Source organism: Pelodiscus sinensis, chromosome 6 (genome assembly GCF_052426305.1).
Source record: "Pelodiscus sinensis isolate ZL-2025 chromosome 6, ASM5242630v1, whole genome shotgun sequence".
Lineage (NCBI taxonomy): Eukaryota > Metazoa > Chordata > Testudines > Trionychidae > Pelodiscus > Pelodiscus sinensis.
The window spans coordinates 106,289,496-106,313,612 of NC_143057.1; the positions used below are offsets into that span (position 1 = coordinate 106,289,496).

General features: G+C 45.1%; 1 protein-coding gene across 4 annotated transcripts in view; it reads left to right on the forward strand.

The window, feature by feature from the left end:
• Positions 1-11,538: 11,538 nt before the first annotated feature.
• CPLANE1 (ciliogenesis and planar polarity effector complex subunit 1) overlaps positions 11,539-24,117 on the forward strand; it is a 170,529-nt gene continuing 157,950 nt past the window's right edge. The window contains exons 1-4 of one of the 4 annotated variants that reach the window (XM_089779416.1): positions 11,539-12,139; positions 13,262-13,417; positions 17,291-17,426; positions 17,646-17,765. In XM_089779416.1, the coding sequence (XP_089635542.1) occupies positions 13,337-13,417; positions 17,291-17,426; positions 17,646-17,765 (337 nt within the window). In that variant the 5' untranslated portion in view covers positions 11,539-12,139; positions 13,262-13,336. The other 3 variants (XM_075932522.2, XM_089779415.1, XM_089779414.1) reach the window with 3 other exon arrangements.

Below are 24,117 nucleotides of genomic sequence, written 5' to 3' on the forward strand. Positions count from 1 at the left end.
GATGGGGATGAGGGGTTCAGTATGCAGGCTGCCTTGGGGAGAGAAGACAACCCTAGGCTTCTTACACCACAACAGCTTGGGGCAAGGTGAGAAGCATGGCACAGCCAGGGCAAGAAGGCATGTCCTCTGGTTCGGGGACAGACAGACATACAGAAACACAAACAGATAACGTCTCTGAAATGTATAGTAGATAGCTAACCCTTTCTCCATCCTCATTCCCTACTGGTTCCATTGGATTATAGCTATCCTCGTCTCTGGTCCATAGCTGCCCCCCCCTTTGGTCATTGTACAGTATATGTGTCCCTCCTTCCAGGTCCCCTCCCTTTCCATTTTATGAGAAATTAAATGCCAGGCACACCCCATTGTCCTGGCACAGGCAGCTTTTTGTTTATCCAGCCTCATTTAACTGGCCATACATTCACAACAATTTTATTTTTTTGGTTCCACATACTTAACCCATATTTAACTTAACAAGCTACTGGGGGGAAGCTGTTTTAGATTTGATCCTAAAAATAGGGAGGAACTGGTTGAGAATTTGAAAGTGGAATGCAGCTTGTGTGAAAGTGATCATGAAATCATAGAGTTTACAATGCTAAGGAAGGGTAGAAGGGAGAACAGCAAAATAGAGACAATGGATTTTGGGAAGGCGGATTTTGGTAAGCTCAGAGAGCTGATAGGTAAGGTCCCATGGGAATCAATACTGAGGGGAATAACAACTGAGAAGAGTTGGCAGTTTTTCAAAGGGACATTGTTAAGGGGCCAAAAGCAAGCTATTCCACTGCATAGGAAAGATAGAAAATATGGCAAAAGACCGCATTGGCTTAACCATGAGATCTTGCATGATCTAAAAATAAAAAAGGAGTTGTAAATGGAAAGTAGGACAAATTACAAAGAATGAAGAATATAGGCAAACAACACAAGAATGCAGGGGCAAGATTAGACAGGCAAAGGCACAAAATGAGCTCAAACTAGCTATGGGAATAAAAAGAAACAAGAAGACTTTTTATAAATACATTAGAAGCAAGAGGAAGACCAAGGAGAGGGTAGGCCCACTGGTCAGTGAGGAGGGAGAAACAGTAACAGGAAACTTGGAAAGGGCAGAGATGCTTAATGACTTCTTTGTTTTGGTCTTCACCGAGAAGTCTGAAGGAATGACTAATATAGTGAATGCTAGTGGGAAGGGGGGAGTTTTAGAAGATAAAATAAAAAAAGAACAAGTTAAAAATCACCTAGAAAAGTTAGATGCCTGTAAATCACCAGGGCCTGATGAAATGCATCCTAGAATACTCAAGGAGCTGATAGAGGAGGTATCTGAGCCTCTAGCTATCATCTTTGGAAAATCATGGGAGACCGGAGAGATTCCAGAAGATTGGAAAAGGGCAAATACAGTGCCCATTTATAAAAAGGGAAATAAGAACAACCCAGGAAACTACAGACCAGTTAGTTTAACTTCTGTGCCAGAGAAGATAGTGGAGCAAGTAATTAAGGAAATCATCTGTAAATACTTGGAAGGTGGCAAGGTGATAGGGAACAGCCAGCATGGATTTGTAAAGAATAAATCATGTCAAACCAATCTGATAGCTTTCTTTGATAGGATAATGAGTCTTGTGGATAAGGGAGAAGCAGTGGATGTGGTATATCTAGACTTTAGTAAGGTGTTTGATACAGTCTCACATGATATTCTTATTAATAAACTAGGCAAATACAACTTAGATGGGGCTACTATAAGGTGGGTGCATAACTGGCTGGATAATCATACTCAGAGTAGTTATTAATGGTTCACAATCCTGCTGGAAAGGTATAACAAGTGGGGTTCCACAGGGGGTCTGTTTTGAGACCGGCTCTGTTCAATATCTTCATCGATTTAGATATTGGCATAGTAAGTACGCTTATTAAGTTGGCAGATGATACCAAGCTGGGAGAAGTTGCGAGTGCTCTGGAGGATAGGGTCATAATTCAAAATGATCTGGACAAATTGGAGAAATAGTCTGAGGTAAACAGGATGAAGTTTAATAAAGACAAATGCAAAGTGCTCCACTTAGGAAGGAACAATCAGTTTCACACATGCAGAATAGGAAGCTACTGTCTAGGAAGGAGTATGGCAGAAAGGGATCTAGGGGTTATAATGGACCACAAGCTGAATGAGTCAGCAGTGTGATGCTGTTGCAAAAAAAGCAAACATGATTCTGGGATGCATTAACAGGTGTGTTGTGAGCAAGACATGAGAAGTCATTTTTCCGCTCTACTCTGCGCTGGTTAGGCCTCAGTTGGAGTATTGTGTCCAGTTATGGGCACCGCATTTCAAGAAAGATGTGGAGAAATTGGAAAGGGTCCAGAGAAGAGCCACAAGAATGATGCTAGAGAACATGACCTATGAAGGAAGGCTGAAAGAACTGGGTTTGTTTAGTTTAGAAAAGAGAAGATTGAGAGGGGACATGATAGCTGTTTTCAGGTATCTAAAAGGGTGTCATAAGGAGGAGGGAGAAAACTGGTTCATCTTGGCCTTTGAGGATAGAACAAGAAGCAATGGACTTAAACTGCAGCAAGGGAGGTTTAGGTTGGACATTAGGAAAAAGTTCTTAACTGTCAGGGTAGTCAAGCACTGGAATAAATTGCCCAGGGAGGTTGTGGAATCCCCATCTCTGGAGATATTTAAGAGTAGGTTAGATAAATGTCTATCAGGGATGATCTAGACAGTATTTGGTCCTGCCATGGGGGTAGGGGACTGGACTCGATCTCTTGAGGTCCCTTCCAGTCCTAGTATTCTATAATTTGTAAACTTAATATTTTCAATAACATATTGTATTGCCACATTGTGATCTTGATAGGGAACTGTCAGAGCATGTGGCATCAGGCTGGAGGAATTAGCAGTGCAATAGGAGTCAGGAGTTGGAGACAGGTGTCCTAGCTAGGAGATGTGGACCCTCCCTAACGTCCCTGGTGTGGTTTAACATGTTCCTTCCAACTGTTAAAAGTTAGAGCTAAATAGGCTCCTTTGGAGCCTTTTATTTTCAGTCAGGGATGGGGAATCTACAGCTCACAGGCTGGATCACCTGCAGGGGGATTGGAGGCCCAATCACAGCAAGCAGGGGCTAGACCCATGCTACAAGGCTCTGCCTGGCAGCAGGGAGAAAATGGTTTTGCATGACTCAATAGAGAAGCATTCCCTGCAGGCACTGCCCCCAGGAATCATGGCCAGTGCGAACGGCAGGTGAGAAGTTCCTGTAGGGAGTTCCTCACTGAAGTATGCAGAGCTGTATGGAGGCACCGGTGCCCCCTGGGAGCTGCTTCAGGTAGGTTCCCTCCATCTTCTGCCCCCTGCTGCCCAGACCACCCACCCTACTCCTGCACCCCCTTCCCACCCAGACCCCCACACTTCTGCCCTCTTCCTGCCCAGAACCCACACCTTACCTGATGATGCACCTTACTTCCTACCCACACCCTGCACCACCACCTCCATCCTGCTCCTGCACTAAACCTACCACGCAGACCTTGCAACCATGGGCATCTGGTCTTTAAGGCAAAACAAGGCTGTGCCTACCCAAAGCTGAGCTGTGGTTGCCCTGCCCCTTCCCTTCCTGCATCCAGCTACCACATGGGGTTGCTGGAATGTTTAGTGTGGCTCAGGCAGGTTCCAGGGCAGCTAGGAAGGCAGAGTAGTGGGAACCTCCTCAGCAGCACACATGGCAGTGGGGAGACTTGGGCTGTTTCCCTCCTACTGCAACCAGGAAGGCTCGGGTCATGGCGGCCACCTCCTTCCTGCTGCTACTGGGGCTGGCCAGGCTTGGGCCAGGACTGCCTCCCTTCTGCTGCTATCAGGGCTGGGGATGCTTGGGCTGTGGCTGCCTTCCTCCCACTGATCCCTGGAGCTGGGAGGCTTGGTGCACATGCTCTTCCCCTTCTCTGGGGGGAGAGGGGGTTTGTGCAATTGGAGCGCTGCTCCTTCCTGTGGTGTGGATGGAGCTTCAGCAGAGGGGGCAGGGTTATAGGTAGAGCTGGGGGTCTGCCTTCCCCAGCCTTAGCTGCACTGTCTGCTCATGACTTCAACCCAGCAAGCTTCTCACATGCTGAACCCCTCATTTTTGGCCCCACTACAGAGCCCTGGGGGGGGGGGGGGCCTTTGCAAAATCCATTAGCCCCAGGCCCCCAGAAGAGTTAATTCAGCCCTGGGGGTGTGGCTCCTGATTTTTTTTTTTTGTGGGTCAGTGGCCCCCAACCCAAAATAGTGGTGGAGAAGCTTTTTAAGTGCTGAAATCAATTATGCTTGGATAGTGTTTCTGCTCAGCTTGCTGATAACTAAGGCATTGACTACAGAAGTCATAACAGAGTGGCAGGAGGCAGCAGAAGGTGACTGGTGGTAGTGACTGGAAAAAGTGGTGTACAGTTGGCCAATCAGAGTGGGAGGTAGTGAGATGGTGGCTAGCAGCAGTGGGAGGTGGTGACCAGGCAGATGGAGGGAATGCAGCCAGGCAGTGAGGAACAGAAAAGCAGCAAAATGAGTGAAAGTTAAACTATTATAACGGTGTAGAGTTTTCAGGTATAAAAGAAGTCCTATGAGGATACTGCTTCTAAGCTAATATCTGTAAACAGGCTTAACATTCGGTACAGCAGGAAAACCATAACAAACCTTGTCTGCTGTGTGGAAGGGGAAACTGAGGTATACCACCTTGTGACATAGGTCGCTGAATGCCAAGGGGCACTCTACACAGCAGCATTATTTAGGAAAAACAAATGTTATTCAGAAATAACTGTGAGCATCTACACAGCAAGCATGCAATAATTCTGAAATAATGAATGGCTTATTCTGGATTCTGTAACCCTCATTCCATGAGAAATAATGACTCTTCCAAAATAACTGTTTCAGAGTGCATGTGTAGATAGGGCAGCTGGAATTATTTTGAAATAATTGGCCTCCAGCCCTTTCCACAGGTGCCCTGCTGGCTGCTCAATCCACACTCATCAAAACTCTGTAGTCTCTCTTCTCTTGGAGGCCTTAAAACCACAGGCACATGGGAAAGGGTTGTGGCATGCAGCAGGCTATGACAGCATTGAGCCACCTAACAGCTGCCACAGCCTTGGATTTGGGTGAAGGAGTGATTCTATTGCTCCCACTGAGCCCTCTGCTGCTCCCAGTCAATTAGCTCCCAGTACCTTGCCCAGGGATGGAAGAGATGCGCACCTTCCTTGGCTGGTGCAGCGATCTTGGACTTCATTGAGGTCTAGGGCAGGGAAGCAAACCTCAAGATCCCTTCACCAGCCACAGGAGTGCGGATGTCTATGGCCGGCTGGCTGATAGACTGGCCACCAAGGGACACAGCCTCACCCAGCACCAGGTGCAGATGAAAGTAAAGGAGCTGAGGCAGGCCTATGCCAGGGCATGTAGCTCCCACTCTGGGGCAGCACCCCAGACGTGCCCCTACTATAATGAGCATCATCACATCCTAGAGAGCAGGTCAGTCCCTTCTCCCACCCTCCTAGTGGACTCAGGGCTGGAAATGCTCATTGTCACTCTCCAGGGGGATGCAGCCATTGAGGAGGAGGAGGAGCCGGACAAGACCAGCACCATCTCCGTGCCCCTTGAGATGCCTGAAGGTGCCCTCCACCACAATGCGGTCCCTGCTGAGCCTGGCATTGAAGTGTCCCTTGCTTTGATCCAGGTATCCAGGGTAGGGCTTCGTTAGCAGGGCGAGCAGAGGGTATTCTGCATCCCCACAATACAAACCGGCATGTCCACATCCCCAACCCTGATGGTGCAGTTTGGGAAAAAAAGTGCCAGTACGCAGATTCTGGAAGAAGCTGGGGTCTCAGAAGATATGTACATCGTGCGCCTTCCCTGATAACCCAATAGATATGTCTGTGAACTGGCCACGGCAGTCCATGACAGCCTGTAGGACCATCGAAAACTACCCCTTGCAGTTAATGTATTTGGCTGCCTGATGGACTAGGGCTTAGATGAGGATGTAGGTGCCAGCAATGCGATCTCCCCACCTCTGAAGTTGGGGAAGCCAATGGCGGCAAAGCCAGTGATGATGGCGTCCACATCCCCCAGGTTGATGACCCTGTGCAGCAAGATTGTGTTGATGGCCCCCACCATCTGTAGAATGACATAAGCAAACAAACAGAATCACAGGCTTGCCAGGGCCCTAGGGAGGTCCATGAGCCCACCCCTCCCTTCCACACACCAGGAGCCCACCCCTCCCTTCCACACACCTCCCTTCCACACACCTCCCTTCCACACACCCTACTTACCTCATGCCCTGTCAGGGTTTTTTGAAGATGGGACTGAAAAACCTCCCAGGGAGGGGGCTTCCACTGTTACCCAGGGTTACACTAGTATGGGTTTATTTCCACTAGGTAAAACTAAAGAGGGGAGAACAGCCACCAAAGATTTAAACTAAAGATAAAGCTCTTTCTCTCTCTCTCTCTCACACACACACACGCACATGCACGCAAGCAAGCAAGCACACACCCCCTCCATTCATTCACATCCATTCATTCCTGCCCTCAGGTACTCAAACTCTTATACAGGCATATGGGTTGCAGAAGGAGCCAAGGCATGTGGATCCTGGAGGGTCTGTTTACTCATCATGGCTGGGGAAGCTGGTCTGGAGAGGAGCTTCTCAGGAGCAAAGGAAAGAAAAAAAAACAGTCTCACATGTACTTCCTCTCCTTATATTGTGTCTGAATGGCCCCTGTGACTCATTCACCTCGTCATCAGGGAGCATGCCCAGACTTCCCTTTATCCAGCAGGTAGCATGTCCAGACTATGATGACTCATTGCCATGTGCTCCATTGTTCCCAGTATTCTTCAAACACAAAAAAACACATTCATACTCTCTCCATTCAATCAGGGGAGAATGCAGTTTAGGGAAAGTTACAAGCAAGCTGTCTGGGAGTTACAAAGATTACAAAACTGCATTTTACAGTAAGTTTCTGAGTTACACAGATTACAAAGTAGGACAAAGATCATAATGAGTTGCAGTTTAAAACCTTAGACCTTACAGTTTGGTGTAGTTTCAGAAAATCCATGTATATAAATCAAGTAAACTCAGGCAGAGGCTTTTTTATGCAACATCCACCACCACCATCCCTTCCCTAGAGAACCTTAGTCCAACAGTTCTCCTTACTCCTGGGATAATAGCCCGAGAGCACCATACCTGCATGAGCACGGCCCTGAGGATCAATCTCCCCATGCCTAACTGGTTCTGGACAGATAGGTAACTGTTCAGCGTGGTGAGCTTCCCGATGGTAATGGCAACCTGTTTCTGGAGGGGGATAGAAGGTTTCATTTGGGTGCCCTGGTACATGAGGGCAGGGATGAGCCATTCACACAGCTCTAGAAAGGTGTCCTTCCACCTGCAGAAATTCTGGAGCCACTGCTGGTCATCCCACCATTCCATAATGATCCGGTCCCACCAGTTGGACCTGTTGTCCAGATGCTAGAAGTGCACGGTGCACTTGTGTACAGGGTGCACATTGAACGGTGTGCAAGGAAGGGCGGCTGGAGTTGTACAGCATGAGCATTGTCCACAGAGAAATGAAGAAGTTCCTCGCAATGAGCTGGGGGTTGTATTCCTGCAGGACTACGAATGTAGCCTGCAGAAAGTGCTACAGGAGGTGCAGCTCAACCTGTAAGAGCTGTCAACTGCTGGGAGGCAGGTCTGTCTCCATTTTTAGAGAGCTGATGTGTCCACAAAGTCAACCACAACAGGCAAAAGAAAGGCTTTTCTGTCCCTCAATGAGGTAGGCAAAGGTGAACCTGAGACACAACTGTACAGGGGGGGTCACTTTAAGCAGGAGTGTCAGATACTTCCTGGAGCTGCTGCCTGAGGCTAACTGCTGTCCTGATGCCCTGCCTGCCTGAAGTGCTTCTGGATGGCCTTAAATGCGATTCAGTGTCCAATGAATGTGGATGCTCTATTTTGACATAGCTATTTCAATGGGCATTTGCTGTGTAGATGTGCTATTTCAAAATAAGCTATTTCAGAGTACAGGCCATCCTCGCTATAAGTCCAAGACATGTTCAAAAATATTTGTCTTAAAGCAGAGAATTTTTTTGCCATGGCTGACTTCCATTTGCACAATTGTTTTCTTTTGGTTATTTTTGTGTGACTTAAGAGTGAGGAATAGAAGGACTTATAATGCATCAGTTCCTACAAGCGTAAATGACTTTACTACAGAACAGATGTATACCGGGGCAATTAATAGTGCAGATGCCCTGTATTTCTTCTGGAATAGCTTATTCCAAAATAATCATGCAGTGTTGATGTACCCTAATATGTCTATTAGGGATGTTAAATTTCAAGTAATCAACTAATGGAATAGTCGATAATGCGCCTCCACCTTTGAAGTGGAGCAACAGTTCTGGGACTGTTCCTACACTTCAAAGATGAAAGTGCTGCAGGGAGCATGGGGCCAGCGTGGCAGTCCCCCGCTGGCCTCGTGCTCCCCATGCCATTTCAAAACAGCAGTGCTGCTTGGAGCCTAGAATCAGCTGGGGACTCCCCCCGCTGACCCTGCGCTCCATGCAGTGCTGCTGCTGTGAAACGTCATGGGGAGCCCAGCATCAGACTCCACACAGTGTTTCAAAGCAGCAGTGCTGCACGGAGCCCGGAGTCAGCAGGGAAGTCCCCAGCTGATCTCAGACTCCACGCAGTGCTGCCACTTTGAAACACTGTGTGCAGCCTGGGGACACCACAGCTGGCTCCAGACTGCATGCAGCATTTCAAAGTGGCAGCACCGCATGGAGCCCGGGGTCTGGCCCCAGGCTCCACGTGCTGCCGCTTTGAAGTACCCCTCTTTTCCCCACCCCCATTTCCTCCTTCTGATAGAAGCAGCAAGGGGCAGGGAAGCGACTAGTCGACTAGCCTATCAAATACTCATTCACTTTCCTAACGTCTGTATCAACATTATGTGAAAATTGCTACACAAAAGTATGTTTTCAAGCAACCTGGAAAAAAGAAATACATAACTTTGCAGAAACACCTGTGGATGAGACTACAATGTTTGGTTACACTTGGGAGTTGTATAGCCAAAATTTAAAGAAAGCATTGGGCATAATGGCTCTGCATTAGTCATCAGTGACTATCCCTCTGATAGTAATCTAAGGCAGCGGTCTCCAAACTTTTGGGCCTCCAAACATCTCCCTTCTGTTCTGAAATGTGATTTGTCCTTTTCATATGTGTTCACTTTTTTTTAATTGTATCCTTTGGTATATATGGCTGTGACTATTTTCTTCCACTATTTGATCTGAGGAAGTGGGTCTGGCCCACGAAAGCTCATCATCTAATAAACCATCTTGTTAGTCTTTAAAGTGCTACATAGTCCTGTATTTTGTTTAATCTGCCTGGACACTCATTAATGGATCTCTAACTCACTGTTTTGTTTCAGGCCAATTTCACAAGCTAAATACACAGAGAAGAGTAGGAGCTTAACTTCATTTACAAGTTTAATTCTTATGCAAATAGTATAAACAAGTGTAACCCATGCAGATTCAGCACTCCACCCAGAAGCTTCTGGAGTTGGGTCCAGTAGTTTGGGGTCAGACTCCATGAGCAAACAGGCAGGGCAGATGCTTTTCTAAGGCTTGTGTGAGCTGGAAGAAGCTAAGCCAGGAGCAGAGAACTGGCTGCTGTTCCTCACTCTGCAGCAGGTAGTGATGTTAACCCCTTACCAGAGATCATGGGCAATACTCCTTAGAGCTACTACTTAGAACTACTTACAGCTAGGAGAACCTAGGAGGGGAAATAACTTCTGTGTTAATTGTCTGCTTTAAATGCTGTTTTGATTTTAGCCAAACTGTTCTAGTTCACTTTCTCAGTCACTGTGATTCTTCAGCTCCTCTGTAAATGTAGCAATGGGGAGTCATTTCTGTTTTGTTATTCTTAGTTTTTGTATTTTATTGTAACAGGGTTTTCTTTAAGCCTGTTCACTTGTGAGCTAATTGACTACCGTATTTTCCGGCGTATAGGGCGACTGGGCGTATAAGACGACCCCCTATCTTTTTAATTAAAAGATAGGGTTTCATCTTATACCCCAGCGCCCTTCCGCCTCCTTTGCTCCCGGTGTCCCTGGTCTGCTGGAGATGGTCCCCAGCAGACCAGAGGCACCGGGAGCAAAGCCGCAGCAGCTTTGAAAGCCTCGGGGGAAGCCGGCGGGGGGGCATCCCAGGCGCGCCTGGGCTGCTCCCCCGCCGGAGCCCCTCCGCGGCTTTCAAAGCCTCGGGGGAAGCCGGCGGGGGAGCAGCCCAGGCGCGCCTGGGATGCCCCCCCGCCGGCTTCCCCCGAGGCTTTGAAAGCCGCGGAGGGGCTCCGGCGGGGGAGCAGCCCAGGCGCGCCTGGGATGCCCCCCCGCCGGCTTCCCCCGAGGCTTTGAAAGCCACGGAGGGGCTCCGGCGGGGGAGCAGCCCAGGCGCGCCTGGGATGCCCCCCCGCCGGCTTCCCCCGAGGCTTTGAAAGCCGCGGAGGGGCTCCGGGGGTGGGGCATCCCAGGCGCGCCTGGGATGTATACCCGGCGTACAAGACGACCCCCGATTTTTGGGGGATGGTTTTTAACATCAGAGGTCGTCTTGTACGCCGGAATATACGGTAGTTAATCGTGAGCTGGCTGCCTAGCAGTGACCATAGCAGAGGAAGAGACTGCCTGGATGCCAACTGAGGATTACAAGCAAGTGGAGCGATCATTCAGACTCAGCATATGGTGCAGATTTGATATCAGAAGCACAAAACTGAGACTTTGGTGAACTAAATCTAAGCTTTTGGGACCTCTCAGTCTTTTCTTACTGTGTTTCTATAGACTGAACCGTTCAAATTTTACTTTTAGTTTTCTCTTTACTTATGTTTACTGTAACTATGGACATTATCTGTGGGTTATAAAATAGCTGTGTTTTGTTGTAAGAATTAGATTGTTTCTTCACAAGATTTTATAAAGTTATTTAATTAAATTAATTTCTTTAGTTTCTTTTGGAACTTGAATATAGGGAGGCTGACACTGGGCAATCCTTGCTGAAATTCCTTACAGACTGAACTCTGCATCTCCAGTACTGCTGTGGGAGTGGGGGTTTTTTTTAAGACACTGAAGAAGGGCAGTGAAGTCTAACCCACCCAAGGTTACAGAAGGACATCAGCGGGCTGGCACACTACCTTCCACATCCTATGACTTAGCACCTCTATTGTGTGGTTGGTAGGTTAATTGTTCCTATTAGCCTGTTGTAACTATTTAAACCATCTACTCACTGCCTCTTTTTATTTTTCCCCTTTCCTCCTCTTCTTTTTCTCCTCTTCCCCTTCCCTTATTTATTCTTGGATCTGAACTTCTGATACTGTCATCTGAAGAAGTGGGTTGTGCCCAGGAAAGCTCATGATGCCAGCAACATGTTTTGTTAGCCTTTAAAGTGTTAGTAATCTATTTGTTGTTTTCAAAGTTTTTCCTGTTACAGACTAACTTGGTTACCCCTTTGAAGCTCATGAACACAAACTCCCTGGAAGAGCTTGAATCCCCCTATCTCTCTCCCAGAGGCAGATGGGGGAGAGGATGGAGTTTGTGAAAGGGAGGGCTGCGGGCTTTGATCAATCTGGGCAACACCAACCTTTCTGCAAACCAGCACCTTGTGATCTGACGCGGTTTCCATCACTACAGTTTACAATTCAGTTCTGAAATATCAGCAGCGCCACTGCACCTAGCCCCAGCCACGCTAACGTAAGCAGAGAAGGAGGGGAGGGGTAGCAGCAAGAGTTACGTTGGAGAGCTACCGGTGGCGCCGCGCGTTTGTTTACATGGTGGTTTAACGGCCGGCTGGGCCGCGTGCACCATTTCGCTCCGCGCCTGCTCCCGCGTACTGACCGCTCGTGCGGGTCCTCGGCGGGCCCCGCTGCCACAGCGCCGCCCCCAGCGGAGCGCATCCGGCTGGCGGAGGGCAGCGGCAGCGGGGCCTGGGCAGTCCAGGACCCCGGCACAAAGGCGCTGGATGCGCTTGCGGCAGGGTGGCAGCAACTCAGTCAGGGCCCAGCGCCGCTTTCCCCGCGCGCCCGCAACTGCGCACTCCGCTCTAGCCCCGGACACAGCCGGCTGGCACCTGGGTGGGGGCCGACGCCCCTGGAGGCGGGTCCGTAGCGCAGCCCCTGCGCAGGACGGAGGCGCGGTGAGTGCGGGGCGCTCTTCTCGCTTCGCGGGGACAGGCCGCGGTGGGGCCTTGGGCGGTGGGGCCGGATCGCCCCGCGGTCGTTACTGGCCCCGCTGCTCCGGGCGATGCGCCCACGTCTGGAGCAAGACGCAGCCCGCGGGGTTAGAGGTGTGGGGTGAGGGGAGAGACGGGGCGGGGTCCGTGCTCTTGGACGAGGCAGGGGGCGAGGGAGAGGCGTGGGGCCCTTCCTGCGAGGAGGGAAGACGGGACCCTGGATGGGGGGGGGGGGTTAGTTTGGGGTCCTACCGTGAGGGAGACAAGATGGGGCCCGGGTTAGGGGCCGAGGGCGCCTTGGTGCATGGAGATCGGAAGGTGACCTTTCATCTTCAGCTGTGTTTTTGTTACGGGGTGGAAAGGAGGTACCATGTATGTCCCTTTATGTGACGGTTGCATCCCGTTACATTGAACACCACATCCTTCAGCATGGAGGTAGCTGGGCTAGCATGCAACACACTCTTTTCCCCTGTGCTTTTGAGGTGAGGGCAACAGGGCCTGGCATATAAATGTAGGCTTTCTTTTGAGCCTTCTCTCACCATGGCGGTAGGTGTGATCTTTGCACTATTGTCATGGATGCAAAGATAGCTTGACCAAGTTTGTGTTGTGCCCTGATCTTTGATGTAGGCTACAGGGTACTGCCTTCAGTGTGAGAGTATGGAGGGGTGGGACTTAGCATGTGATGCATCCTTTGTTGGAATTATTGATAATATTTAGAACTATGACTATTGGAGCCCACCAATCATTAATTTAAGTATGCATTCCTTTAAGTCCATAGGGCAAATGGTATTTTATATGGTTTCTTTCAAATCTTAAAAATTAAGCATTTACTACACCTAATACCGCAATGGTTCCCAAACTGCGGGGACTAGGGAAGAGTGGTGTACCGAGGCTGGGAGTGGAGCCTGAGGAGGGGCTGGCATTGACTTACCCTTGTCCAGCACATTCCTTGGTTTGGGGCAGATGAGGTCCCAACGGCGCTGGACCAGGGAAATTCAATCTGTATGTGGAAACTAAAAATTTTGTTCAGAATTTGTACCTTCCAAAAACTAAAATGAAAATCAGTTTTTCCTCAATCTTTTACAGATATGTTGACAGACGACTCTCCACTCCTTTGGGTATTTTTCTAAACAGTTGTGATCATCTGGACTGCTGATAAGTATGGAGATTAAGTTAGATGTTTTAGTCTCTACATGTATCAAACATAGGAAACCTTGGCCTCGAATCTCCTGGCTGGGACAGGTGAGAGTTTGTAGAGTTTTATTTAAACTTAATTGTACATTAACATAGTTTTGATTACATGACCGTTATTTAGCAACTCAATTTACAAAACTTTCAGGGAATGGTTTAGAATTGCCATAAGGATAATTAAGTTAGGAAGTGCAAAGACAAATTACTAGATTTATTGCCGCCATTTTGACTTGATTCCAAAAGTTCAATATTTCTCTCATACCCGATTTTCACTCTGAGATGGATTATTGAGAACACAATTGAATTTCAAGGCAGTCTTGACATCAATCTTGTGAACTTTATATTAACATGCCTTCTAAAACAGAGAAACTGTGGAAAATGGTAAAACAATATGGAATTTCAACAAAGTTAATCAGCTTTATGAAGTCATTCCATGTCAACTCAACATGCATTAAAAAGGAAAATTGAATGAGCAAGCCATTCAACATCAAGACAGGTATGAGTCCTGTCTCCTTTTCTGTTCATGCCAGCCAGGATCTATGAATTAAAGAAATGTAACAGAGATCTATATGGTCTAAACTGAAAAAAATTAAGGTTGTTTAATCTATACTTTGCTGACAACATTGCTCTTACTAATGAAGATACTAATGAACTACAAAAATGCACAAGTTAAGTAAAAGTAATAATGAATCAAGTAGGGGTCTGAGATTTAATGTAGAGAAATGTAAAATCATGTTAATGGGGATTAGGTGTATGGAAATTAAAATGGGAGAAGGTGGACAATTTTACATATTTTGGCAATGCCATCAGCCAGGATGGTACCAGTTCAGAAGAAATAAATAAAGTTGGTGAGAAAAAGACTGCATCTGGAAGACTCACAGCTATCTGGCAACTCAAAAACATCTCCCTCGACACAAAACTAAGCATGTACAAAGCAATTTTTATTGCCATCATAACATATAGCAGTAAGACGTTACCAAGAAAGATACATGCAAACTGGATACATTTCATTACAAATGTCTGAGACTAATATTTGGAATAACACATAGGAAGATGAACAAAGAAAAATTACCAGACAAGGCACCCTTTCACAAATCTACAAAAGAAGACATTAGTGGCTCGGGCATGTTGAAGAGTGCTCAGCAAATGCTCCCTTGAATGGAAGCCAGAAAATGCAAGAAGAAGAGAGGAAGATTGGAACGTGGAAATGAACATTTTTGAATGAGGTGATTGATGTTAATGCGAAAAGGGAAGATTTGGAGAGAATTATTTCTTTGATAAGATAACGAGCCTTGTGGATAAGGGAGAAGCGGTGGATGTCATATACCTAGACTTTAGTAAGGCATTTGATACGGTCTCGCATGATATTCTTATTGATAAACTAGGCAAATATAACTTAGATAGGGCCACGATAAGGTGGGTGCATAATTGGCTGGATAACCGTAGTCAGAGAGTTGTTGTTAACGGTTCTAAATCCTGCTGGAAAGGGATAACAAGTGGAGTTCCTCAAGGGTCTGTTTTGGGACCCGTACTGTTCAATATCTTCATCAATGATGTAGATATTGGGATAGAGAGTACTCTTATTAAGTTTGCAGATGATACCAAACTGGGTGGGGTTGCAACTTCTTTGGAGGATAGGGACATAATTCAAAATGACCTTAGCAAGTTAGAGAAATGGTCAGAGGTAAACAGGATGAGGTTTAATAAAGAGAAATGCAAAGTGCTCCACTTAGGAAGGAACAATCAGTTCCATACATACAAGATGGGAAGCGACTGTCTAGGAAGGAGCATGGCGGAAAGGGATCTAGGGGTCATAGTGGACCACAAGTTGAATATGAGTCAACAGTGTGATGCTGTTGCAAAAAAAGCAAATATGATTCTAGGTTGTATCAACAGGTGTGTTGTAAGCAAAACTCGTGAAGTCATTCTGCCGCTCTACTCTGCACTAGTTAGGCCTCAGCTGGAGTACTGTGTCCAGTTCTGGGCGCCACATTTCAAGAAAGATGTGGAGAAATTGGAAAGGGTACAGAGAAGAGCGACAAGAATGATTAAAGATCTAGAGAACATGACCTATGAAGCCAGGCTTCATGAACTGGGCTTGTTTAGTTTTGAAAAAAGAAGATTAAGGGGGGACATGATAGCGGTTTTCAAATATCTAAAAGGGTGTCACAAGGAGGAAGGAGAAAATTTGTTCCTCTTGGTTTCTGAGGACAGGACAAGGAGTAATGGGCTTAAAGTGCAGCAGGGGAGGTTTAGATTGGACATTAGGAAAAAATTCCTAACTGTCAGGGTGGTCAAATATTGGAATAAATTGCCAAGGGAGGTGGTGGAATCTCCCTCTCTGGAGATATTTAAGAACAGGTTAGATAGACATCTGTCAGGGATGGTGTAGGTGGAGCTTGGTCCTGCCTTGAGGGCGGGGGGCTGGACTCGATGACCTCTTGAGGTCCCTTCCAGTCTATGATTCTATGAAGGGTTGTTGATGGGCAAAGATGGCAAATGTGGGTAGCCCAATGTTTAGCAAAGTGTGGGATGGACTAAGGTAAAATAACCTGATGGAAAACCTCTTCTGATAGCTATATACTTCATCATAGTTATTTTCAATTATTATTTGGTAATATGCATTGAAAAATATATGGTCAGTTAGAGATTTTATTCTTGCCTTGGGGACAACCATGAAACACCCAACTATTCTGAACTTGTTTTCAGTATCTGAAGTTATTGTAATAATGTGCTTTGGGGGATAGCAAAGGCCTGCAGCCAGAGTGGAAGTTGCTTGCTTTAAAGATTTATTTTGTTATACATTTATAAGAGTATATATGTGCTCAAATATGTCAATGCTAACTTAACCTGCCATAGTGACAGACACCTATTGCCTTTTAGTTAGCTAGCACCTAGACAATGAATACACAAGTTTATTAATGACTTTGAGCACAAACTTACTGTATCCTTTTCTTTTAAAACAGTATATGAAATGTATGTATAAGCCTATGTTAAAGCAGTATCAGTATTGCATTGTAAAGCATTTAGTAACCAAGAAATGTTATTGGCAAAATTAAATCTACAGTAATAGCTCTCATTTCTTGCAAGTATACATTACAATTAGGAATGTGAATATTTGACTGGTTAAGGTTAACTAGTGGGGACTGGAGCAGCTCCCTGCCTGCCAGTGTTGAATTTGCCCCATATTGCAATATATTTGTACAAAAAGGCAGAATTAAGGTTTCAGTTTCAGTGCAGCACTAGAGATGTGAACAACTAGTCAACTATCTGATAAGCAAATGCTTATCCAACAGTCGACATGCTAGTCGACTAGTTGCTTCCCCTCCCCCGTTGTCTCTATCAGAAAGAGGCAGCAAGGGGGGGAGGAGGGGATGTTTCAAAGCGATAGTGACATGTGCAGCCTGGGGCCAGCTGGGGGCTACACTCAGTGTTTCAAAGTGTCAGCACCAAATGGAGCCTGGGGTTAACTGAGGACTCAAGCTGACTCCAGGCTCCATGTGGCACTGTTGCTTTCAAATCCCTCAGGGAACACAGGGCCAGCGGGGGACTATTTGAGTCCCCCTCTGGTCCCGTGCTCCCCTCAGTGCTTTCACCTTTGAAGTGTAACAACAGCCTTGGGGCTGTTGCTACACTTCAAAGATGGAGGTATCCTTATCGACTAATTGAGTAGTCAATGCAAATTGCATCAACTATTTGATTGCCCAATTAATCTAAATTTAATATCCCTATTCAGCACTGTATGATTTTTGAATGCTTAACTGTGAATTTCATTGTAGTGTTTTGCATTGGATTGATAAAGTTCTGGGTTTGTTCTACTGGTCTTAAGATAGTACTATATCTATATCTGCATCAATTTTCAAGCAAAGTAAATAATAGATATCATTTTTGAAAACTGAAATATTCCTTTTTTCCTTTTAACAGGAAAAAGAAGCTATTTTTCTCATAGATGATAAATGCGTAACTGAAATTAACCTTGTATCAGGAAAGACAAAGAAAAAAATTCCTCGACTTCAGTCATTGTTGAAAAATGTTGTTGTCATAGCGACATCAAGAAATGGTTAAGTATTTTCTCAAGCTGCAGGCTTTTTTCATTTAAAATTGTAGTAATTTAGAATCCCATAGTACCCTAGAAGTCCCTGATACTGTAACTGTCACCACACAAGCACAGGATCTGGTGGTTCAGAGACACCTGCAGGATTGGGAAAAAAATGGGGAAGATAATTTTAAATACTATATAGTACATCAATTTTAAAAAGTGTTTCCCCTTTGAAAACAGGTGCTTGGTTGGCAGGAATACTTTCAACAGGAGAACTGTTTCTTTGGAATAAAGACCAGGACTATCTGAAAACTGTACCAGCAATTGAAGAATCTCGTAAGGTGATTACAGCAGCACAAGGTAGGACTTGGCAATTTTTTTTTTTTTATTATTATTATTATTAAAAAAAAAAAAATGTTGACCGGAAAGATCTTCCTTAAATTACATTTTATTTAATAAATAGCTAACATTTATTTGGCAGGAGAGAGAGTTATAAATTAATTTGTATTTTGTGTATGTTAACCTAACCCTTAGTAAAGCTTAACCAAGAGGTCTCAAACTCATGACCCGTGGGCCAGTTACATCCTGAGCAGTTTTGCAGTCTGGCCTAGGAGTCCCTGTGGCACAGAGTATGTGTGTCTAGCTCTGCCTCCCTTCCTTCTTCTCCTCCACTCCCACTTCCTTGAGGCACAAGACCTTAAGGATTACTGCAGTGGCGTGGCATGGGGTGGCAGCAAGCGTCAGAGTCCCCTGCACTCACTGCTGCAGTGGGAGTCAGAGGGAAGCCAAGTAAACATGCTTTACTCCCACCACCACCACAGTTACTTGGCTTCCCTGTGACTCCTACCACTGTAGGGAGTGCAAAGGATCCTCATCCCTGCTGCCACCCTATGTCAGGCCTGTGCAGTAATCACTTAGGCAGTGTTCCTTGGGAGAAGGGTTGAATGGGAGGAAAGGGGTGGAGTTTGTGGGACAAGCACAGGCCCTCCACCACAGGCTACAGGGACTTCGGACCAAACTATGAAAATGCTTGGGCCATAGATGGCCTGTGGGCTAATATAGGAGGTCCCAAACTCACAGCCTTTTTATTAACAGAAATGTTAATTACATTTTGGATTTCCAAACTCTTGTGATTGTGTCTTTAAACATAATACATTTGTCTGTGTCTTTGACAGTTGAACAATGGGGATAATGGTAAGAGAGACGTTCATATAGATCCTTTAATGTTTTAAAGTGCTTGCTTCCTGCCATTAACATTAAACAGCACTTTGGTTTGAGAAAGCTGCCTGATTACCCATATTAACCACTGGCCATGTGCTCCAGAAGGGAAGACTTGCAGATGCTCAACCTAGTAGTAGGACTTGGTGAATAATCAGGGTTGATACACAGCCCGGTGGTAAAAGCAGAGCGGCAGCGGGGGACGTGGGAGAGGGATCTTGGGTTGATCGGGCAGAAGCGGGACAAGCAGCTGTTGCTGCTGCTAGGGCCAGTGGTAAAAGCAGAGCGGCAGCAGGGGACGCGGGAGATGTCTGAAAGGGGAGCGGGGAAGGAGCCAGCGTCTTTGCGCGCCGGGCTCCTCTGTCTCTTTATGGGCAGGGGGAGGGGAGCGTTCGGGTTCTCGCGGAACCCTTATGTTCGCTTTGCGGAACCCCAGGGATCCGCGGAGCACCATTTGGGAAACACTGGTTTAGATAATGACATAGAGAATATGCTTATAAAGTGTGCAGATGATACTAAACTGGGAGGGGCTGCAAGTGTTTTGGGCGATAGGGTCATAATTCAAAATGACCTGGACAAACTGGAGAAATGGTCTGAAAACAGGATGAAGTTTAATAAGGACAAATACAAAGAACTCCACTTAGGAAGGAGCAATCAGTTTTACACCTACAGAATGGGAAGTGACGGTCTAGGAAGGAGTACTGCAGAAAGGGATCTTGGGGTTATAGTGGACCACAAGCTAAATATGAGTCTACCATCTGACACTTGCAAAAAAAATCAGACCTGATTCTGGGAGGCATTAACAGGAGTGTGGTGAGTAAGAGAAGTAATTTTTCTGCTCTACTCTGCACTGGTCAGGCCTCAGTTGGGGAAAAATGTGGAGAAATCAGAGAGGGCCCAGAAAAAAGCAACAAAAATTATTAGAAGTCTAGAAAACATGATGTATGAGGGAAGACTGAAAGAACTGAGTTTGTTCAGTTTGGAAAAGAGAAGACTAAGAGGAAACATGATAGCTGTTTTCAAGTACCTAAAAGGATGTTACAAGGAGGAGAGTGAAAAATTGTTCTCCTTGATCTTTGATGATAGGACAAGAAGCAGTGGGCTAAAATTGCAACAAGGGAGGTTTAGGTTGGACATTAGGAAAAACTTTCTGACTGTCAGGGTGGTTAAACACTGGAATAAATTGCCTCGGAAGGTTGTGAAATCTCCATCATTCAGGATATTTAAGAAAAGTTTAGATAAACCTCTGTTGGGGATGATCTAGGGTGCTTGGTCTTGCCTAGAGGGCTGGGGACTGGACTTGATGACCTCTCAAGGTCCCTTCCAGTTTTAGTATTTTATGATTCTATGAAGTGTTTCCAGAGGGCTGTGTCCTGAAGCAAAGTGCCCGTTGGAGGAATTGTGGGTAACTCAGTGGCAGCAGTGGGGATATTGCTAAAGGTCGAGGTAAGGCACTAGGGAAGACATCTGTGCCTTCATTGAACCCACCACTTGATTCCCCCCTTGGTGTGAAATGCCCTTTCTAAGTCTCCATTCACCCCACCTCATGGATGGCCATAAGCAAGCTGTTCTCCTTCCCAGTAGTAATGCTGTGCTAGTGTCAATAAGTGTCTGCCAGTATAGTATCTATTCTCTTGGCAACAATGACTTTGACAAATGGCATGTCTGACTCTGGGATGGGGCTGGTACCTCTCTTCCTCTGCCTGCTTGAGATGCTGCTTTCTGGCTGTCCTGCCTCTTCACAATAAGGATGAGACAAGAAGAATAAGATTTGGTGCTTAAGTTGGGTTAGTTGCACAGACTTGACTGTCTCTGAGTCTGTCAAAATGTAACATCTTCTGCAAAGAGAGACCTAGATCATATAGTTCTGCTTTGAACTTCTCTTTTTGTAACTACTTCCCTCTCTCTCTGCCAGCTCTCTCCTTTAGAGATAAAAGAGAGGAAAAGAAATATTCTCACTTCAATTAAAGTTATTTTTCTTGTTATCATTGTTATACAAAAATAAACCCCAATTACAAATAAAGTTATTGTTTACTTAGGTAGCATCCAAAATGTGGTGGGAGCTTTACAATTTCCAACCACCATTTAGGCAAGATGATTGAGTAGATAATTGACAGCATGCATTGTTTGCTTTTTTTTTTTTTAAGTTCAATTTATTAAATTCTCTGTTCCCTATCCTCTGTACATGGTCTAACCTCCTTCCCTATCCCAGTTTCCAGTTTCAATTCTAGTATCCTTGCATTTGTCTCCCAGCATGCAAGCCCGTCTTTCCATATAAATGAGCAGTTTGTTTATGCAATAAGTGAAACAGATAAGTTAGAGGAGTTATTCATTTAGTTTCATGTAGTCCATAAAAGTCCTTCAGGAGGAATTTAAATAGTGAGAAAACAGTTCAAGTGAGGCAATCCATGAATTTTTAAACTAAGGGTTAATGGAAATCAGACAGGTGTGGAGGTTAAGGATAATCTAGGAATGGCCCAATATTTGAACAAATACTTTGCTTCAGTCTTTAATGAGGCTAATGAAGAGCATAGGGATAATGGTAACTTAACAAATGGGACTAAGGATATGGAGGTAGATATTACCATATCCAAGGTAAAAGCCAAACTTGAACAGCTTAATGGGAGTAAATCAGGGGGCCCAGATAATCTTCATCCAAGAATATTGAAGGAACTGGCACATGAACTTGCAAGTCCATTAGCAAAAATTTTTAATAAATCTCTAAACTCAGGGGTTGTACCATTTGACTGGAGAATTGCTTACATAGTTCCTATTTTTAAGAAAGGGGAAAAAAAGCGACCCGGGTAACTATAGGTCTGTTGGTTTGACATCTGTAGTATGTAAAATCCTGGAAAAATTTTTGAAGGAGAAAGTAGTTAGAGACATTGAGGCTAATGGCAATTGGGACAAATTACAACATGGTTTTACAAAAGGTAGATCATGCCAAACCAACCTGATCTCCTTTTTTGAGAAAGTAACAGATTTTTTAGATAAAGGCAATGCAGTGGATCTAATCTACCTCCACTTTAGTAAGGCATTTGATACAGTACCACATGGGGAATTATTGGTTAAATTGGAAAAGATAGGGATTAATATGAAAGTGTAGAGGTGGATAAGCAACTGGTTAAAGGGGAGACTACAGTGGGTCATATTGAAAGGTGAACTGTCAGGTTGGAGGAAGGTTACTAGCGGAGTTCCTCAGGGATCAGTTCTGGGACCAATTTTATTTAATCTTTTTATCGCTGACCTTGGCACCAAAAGTGGAAGTGTCCTGATAAAATTTGCAGATGACACAAAGTTGGGAGGTATTGCCAATTCAGAGAACGATCGGGGTATCGTACAGGAAGATCTGGATGATCTTGTAAATTGGAGTGATAGCAATAGGATGAAATTTAATAGTGAGAAGTGTAAGGTTATGCATTTAGGGATTAATAACAAGAATTTTAGTTATAAGCTGGGGACACATCAGTTGGAAGTAACGGAGGAGGAGAAGGACCTCGGAGTCCTGGTTGATTATAAAATGACTGAGCCGCCATTGTGACATGGCCGTGAAAAAGGCTAATACGATCTTTGGATGTATTAGGTGAGGTATTTCCAGTAGGGATAAGGAGGTGTTAGTGCCATTATACAAGGCATTGGTGAGACCGCATTAGGAATACTGTGTGCAGTTCTGGTCTCCCATGTTTAAGAAGGATGAATTCAAACTGGAACAGGTACAAAGAAGGGCCATTAGGATGATCCGAGAAATGGAAAACCTGTCTTATGAAAGGAGACTCAAGGAGCTTGGCTTGTTTACCTTAACCAAAAGAAGGCTGAGGGGGGACATGATTGCACTTTTTAAATATATTAGAGGGATAAATACCAGGGAGGGAGAGGAATTATTTAAGCTTCATACCAATGTGGACACAAGAACAAATGGATATAAGCTGGCTAGTAGGAAGTTTAGACTTGAGATTAGACGAAGGTTTCTAACCATTAGAGGAGTGAGGTTCTGGAACGGCCTTCCAAGGGAAGTAGTGGGAGCAAAAGATCTACCTGGTTTCAAGATTAAACTGGATGGGTTTATGAAGAGGATGGTTTGATGAGATAACAGGATCTTGGTAACTAATTGTCCATTCATTATCAGTGGGAAATAGGTCAATGGAGGGATGATAGGAGTTACTATAGAGAACTTTCTGGGTGTCTGGCTGATGAGTCTTGCCCACATGCTCAGGGTTTAGCTGATCGCCATATTTGGGGTCGGGAAGGAATTTTCCTCCAGGGTAGATTGGCAGAGGCCCTGGAGGTTTTTCGCCTTCCTCTGTAGCATGGGGTACAGATCACAGCTAGAGGATTCTCTGCATCTTGGGGTCTTCAAAGTATTTGAAGGCTTCAATTTCTGAGTTATAAGTGAGAGGATTATTTTGGGAGGGGTGGGTGAGATTCTGTGGCCTGCACTGTGCAGGGGGTCAGACTAGATGATCATAATGGTCCCTTCTGACCTTAAAGTCTATGAATCTATGAGGAACACTTGGTTAGGAAAAATATATCCCTTAGGGGAGGATTTATTAAGGAGGATACTCTATTTGCTTCTGTGCTCTCCTCTTTACTATAATGAGCAAGCAAAAGCTGAAGAGAAATAGTTAAAGGAAAACTAGTACCATTCAGTTACTTCACATGAAGGCAGTTACTTCACATGAAGGCAGAAAAGGAAATATTGACAAATTTATAAGTGCTTATGTGCAAATCCAAGAAGTCTAAATACAAATATGGGTGAAATACCAATACTTGATATTAAATGATGATATTGAAAGAAAAGGCATTACAGAAATTTGATAAAAGATCAATAATCAATGGTACCAAGTACCAGAATACAAAATGTATAGGAATGACAGAGTAGGTTATGCTGCTGGGGCGTAGTGCTATATGCGAAAGTAAATATAGACTCAAATATATAGTAAACATTTTAAATAACTTAGTATCATAAAAGCTCTATAGATAGAAATTCCATGCTTGAATAATAAGAATATAGTAGTAGAAACATACAATTTTATCACAATTGTGATGGCTATTGTAAAACGGTAAGGGAGATAAGAGGTCAGAAAAAAAAGAAAACCCAGTTGTCAGCTATCTTTGTATTGAATAGGAACATGTGATCTCAGGATGGGATGCAGAGAGAAAATTTCTGGACACCATTATTGACTGCTGCTTTGAGTAGCTAGTTTCACATAAGGAGAGAAGTCAGTTTATGATTTTGTTCTAAGGGGCACTGAGGATCTGGTCCACCAGATAAATATAACCAATCTGCTTAGTAATAGCATCCACAGCACAATTAAATTGAACATTCTTACAGGGGGATGGATACTAAAGTAGTGTCACAATAGCATTTAACCTCAAGAAAGGGAACTGCACACATATAAGGAATCCATAGGTTGGGCTTTTCTGGTCCGGCTCCCTTGGGACCTGACTGGTCCCGGACGAGGGATTTTTCTGGACCAAGGGAGGTCATTTCAGG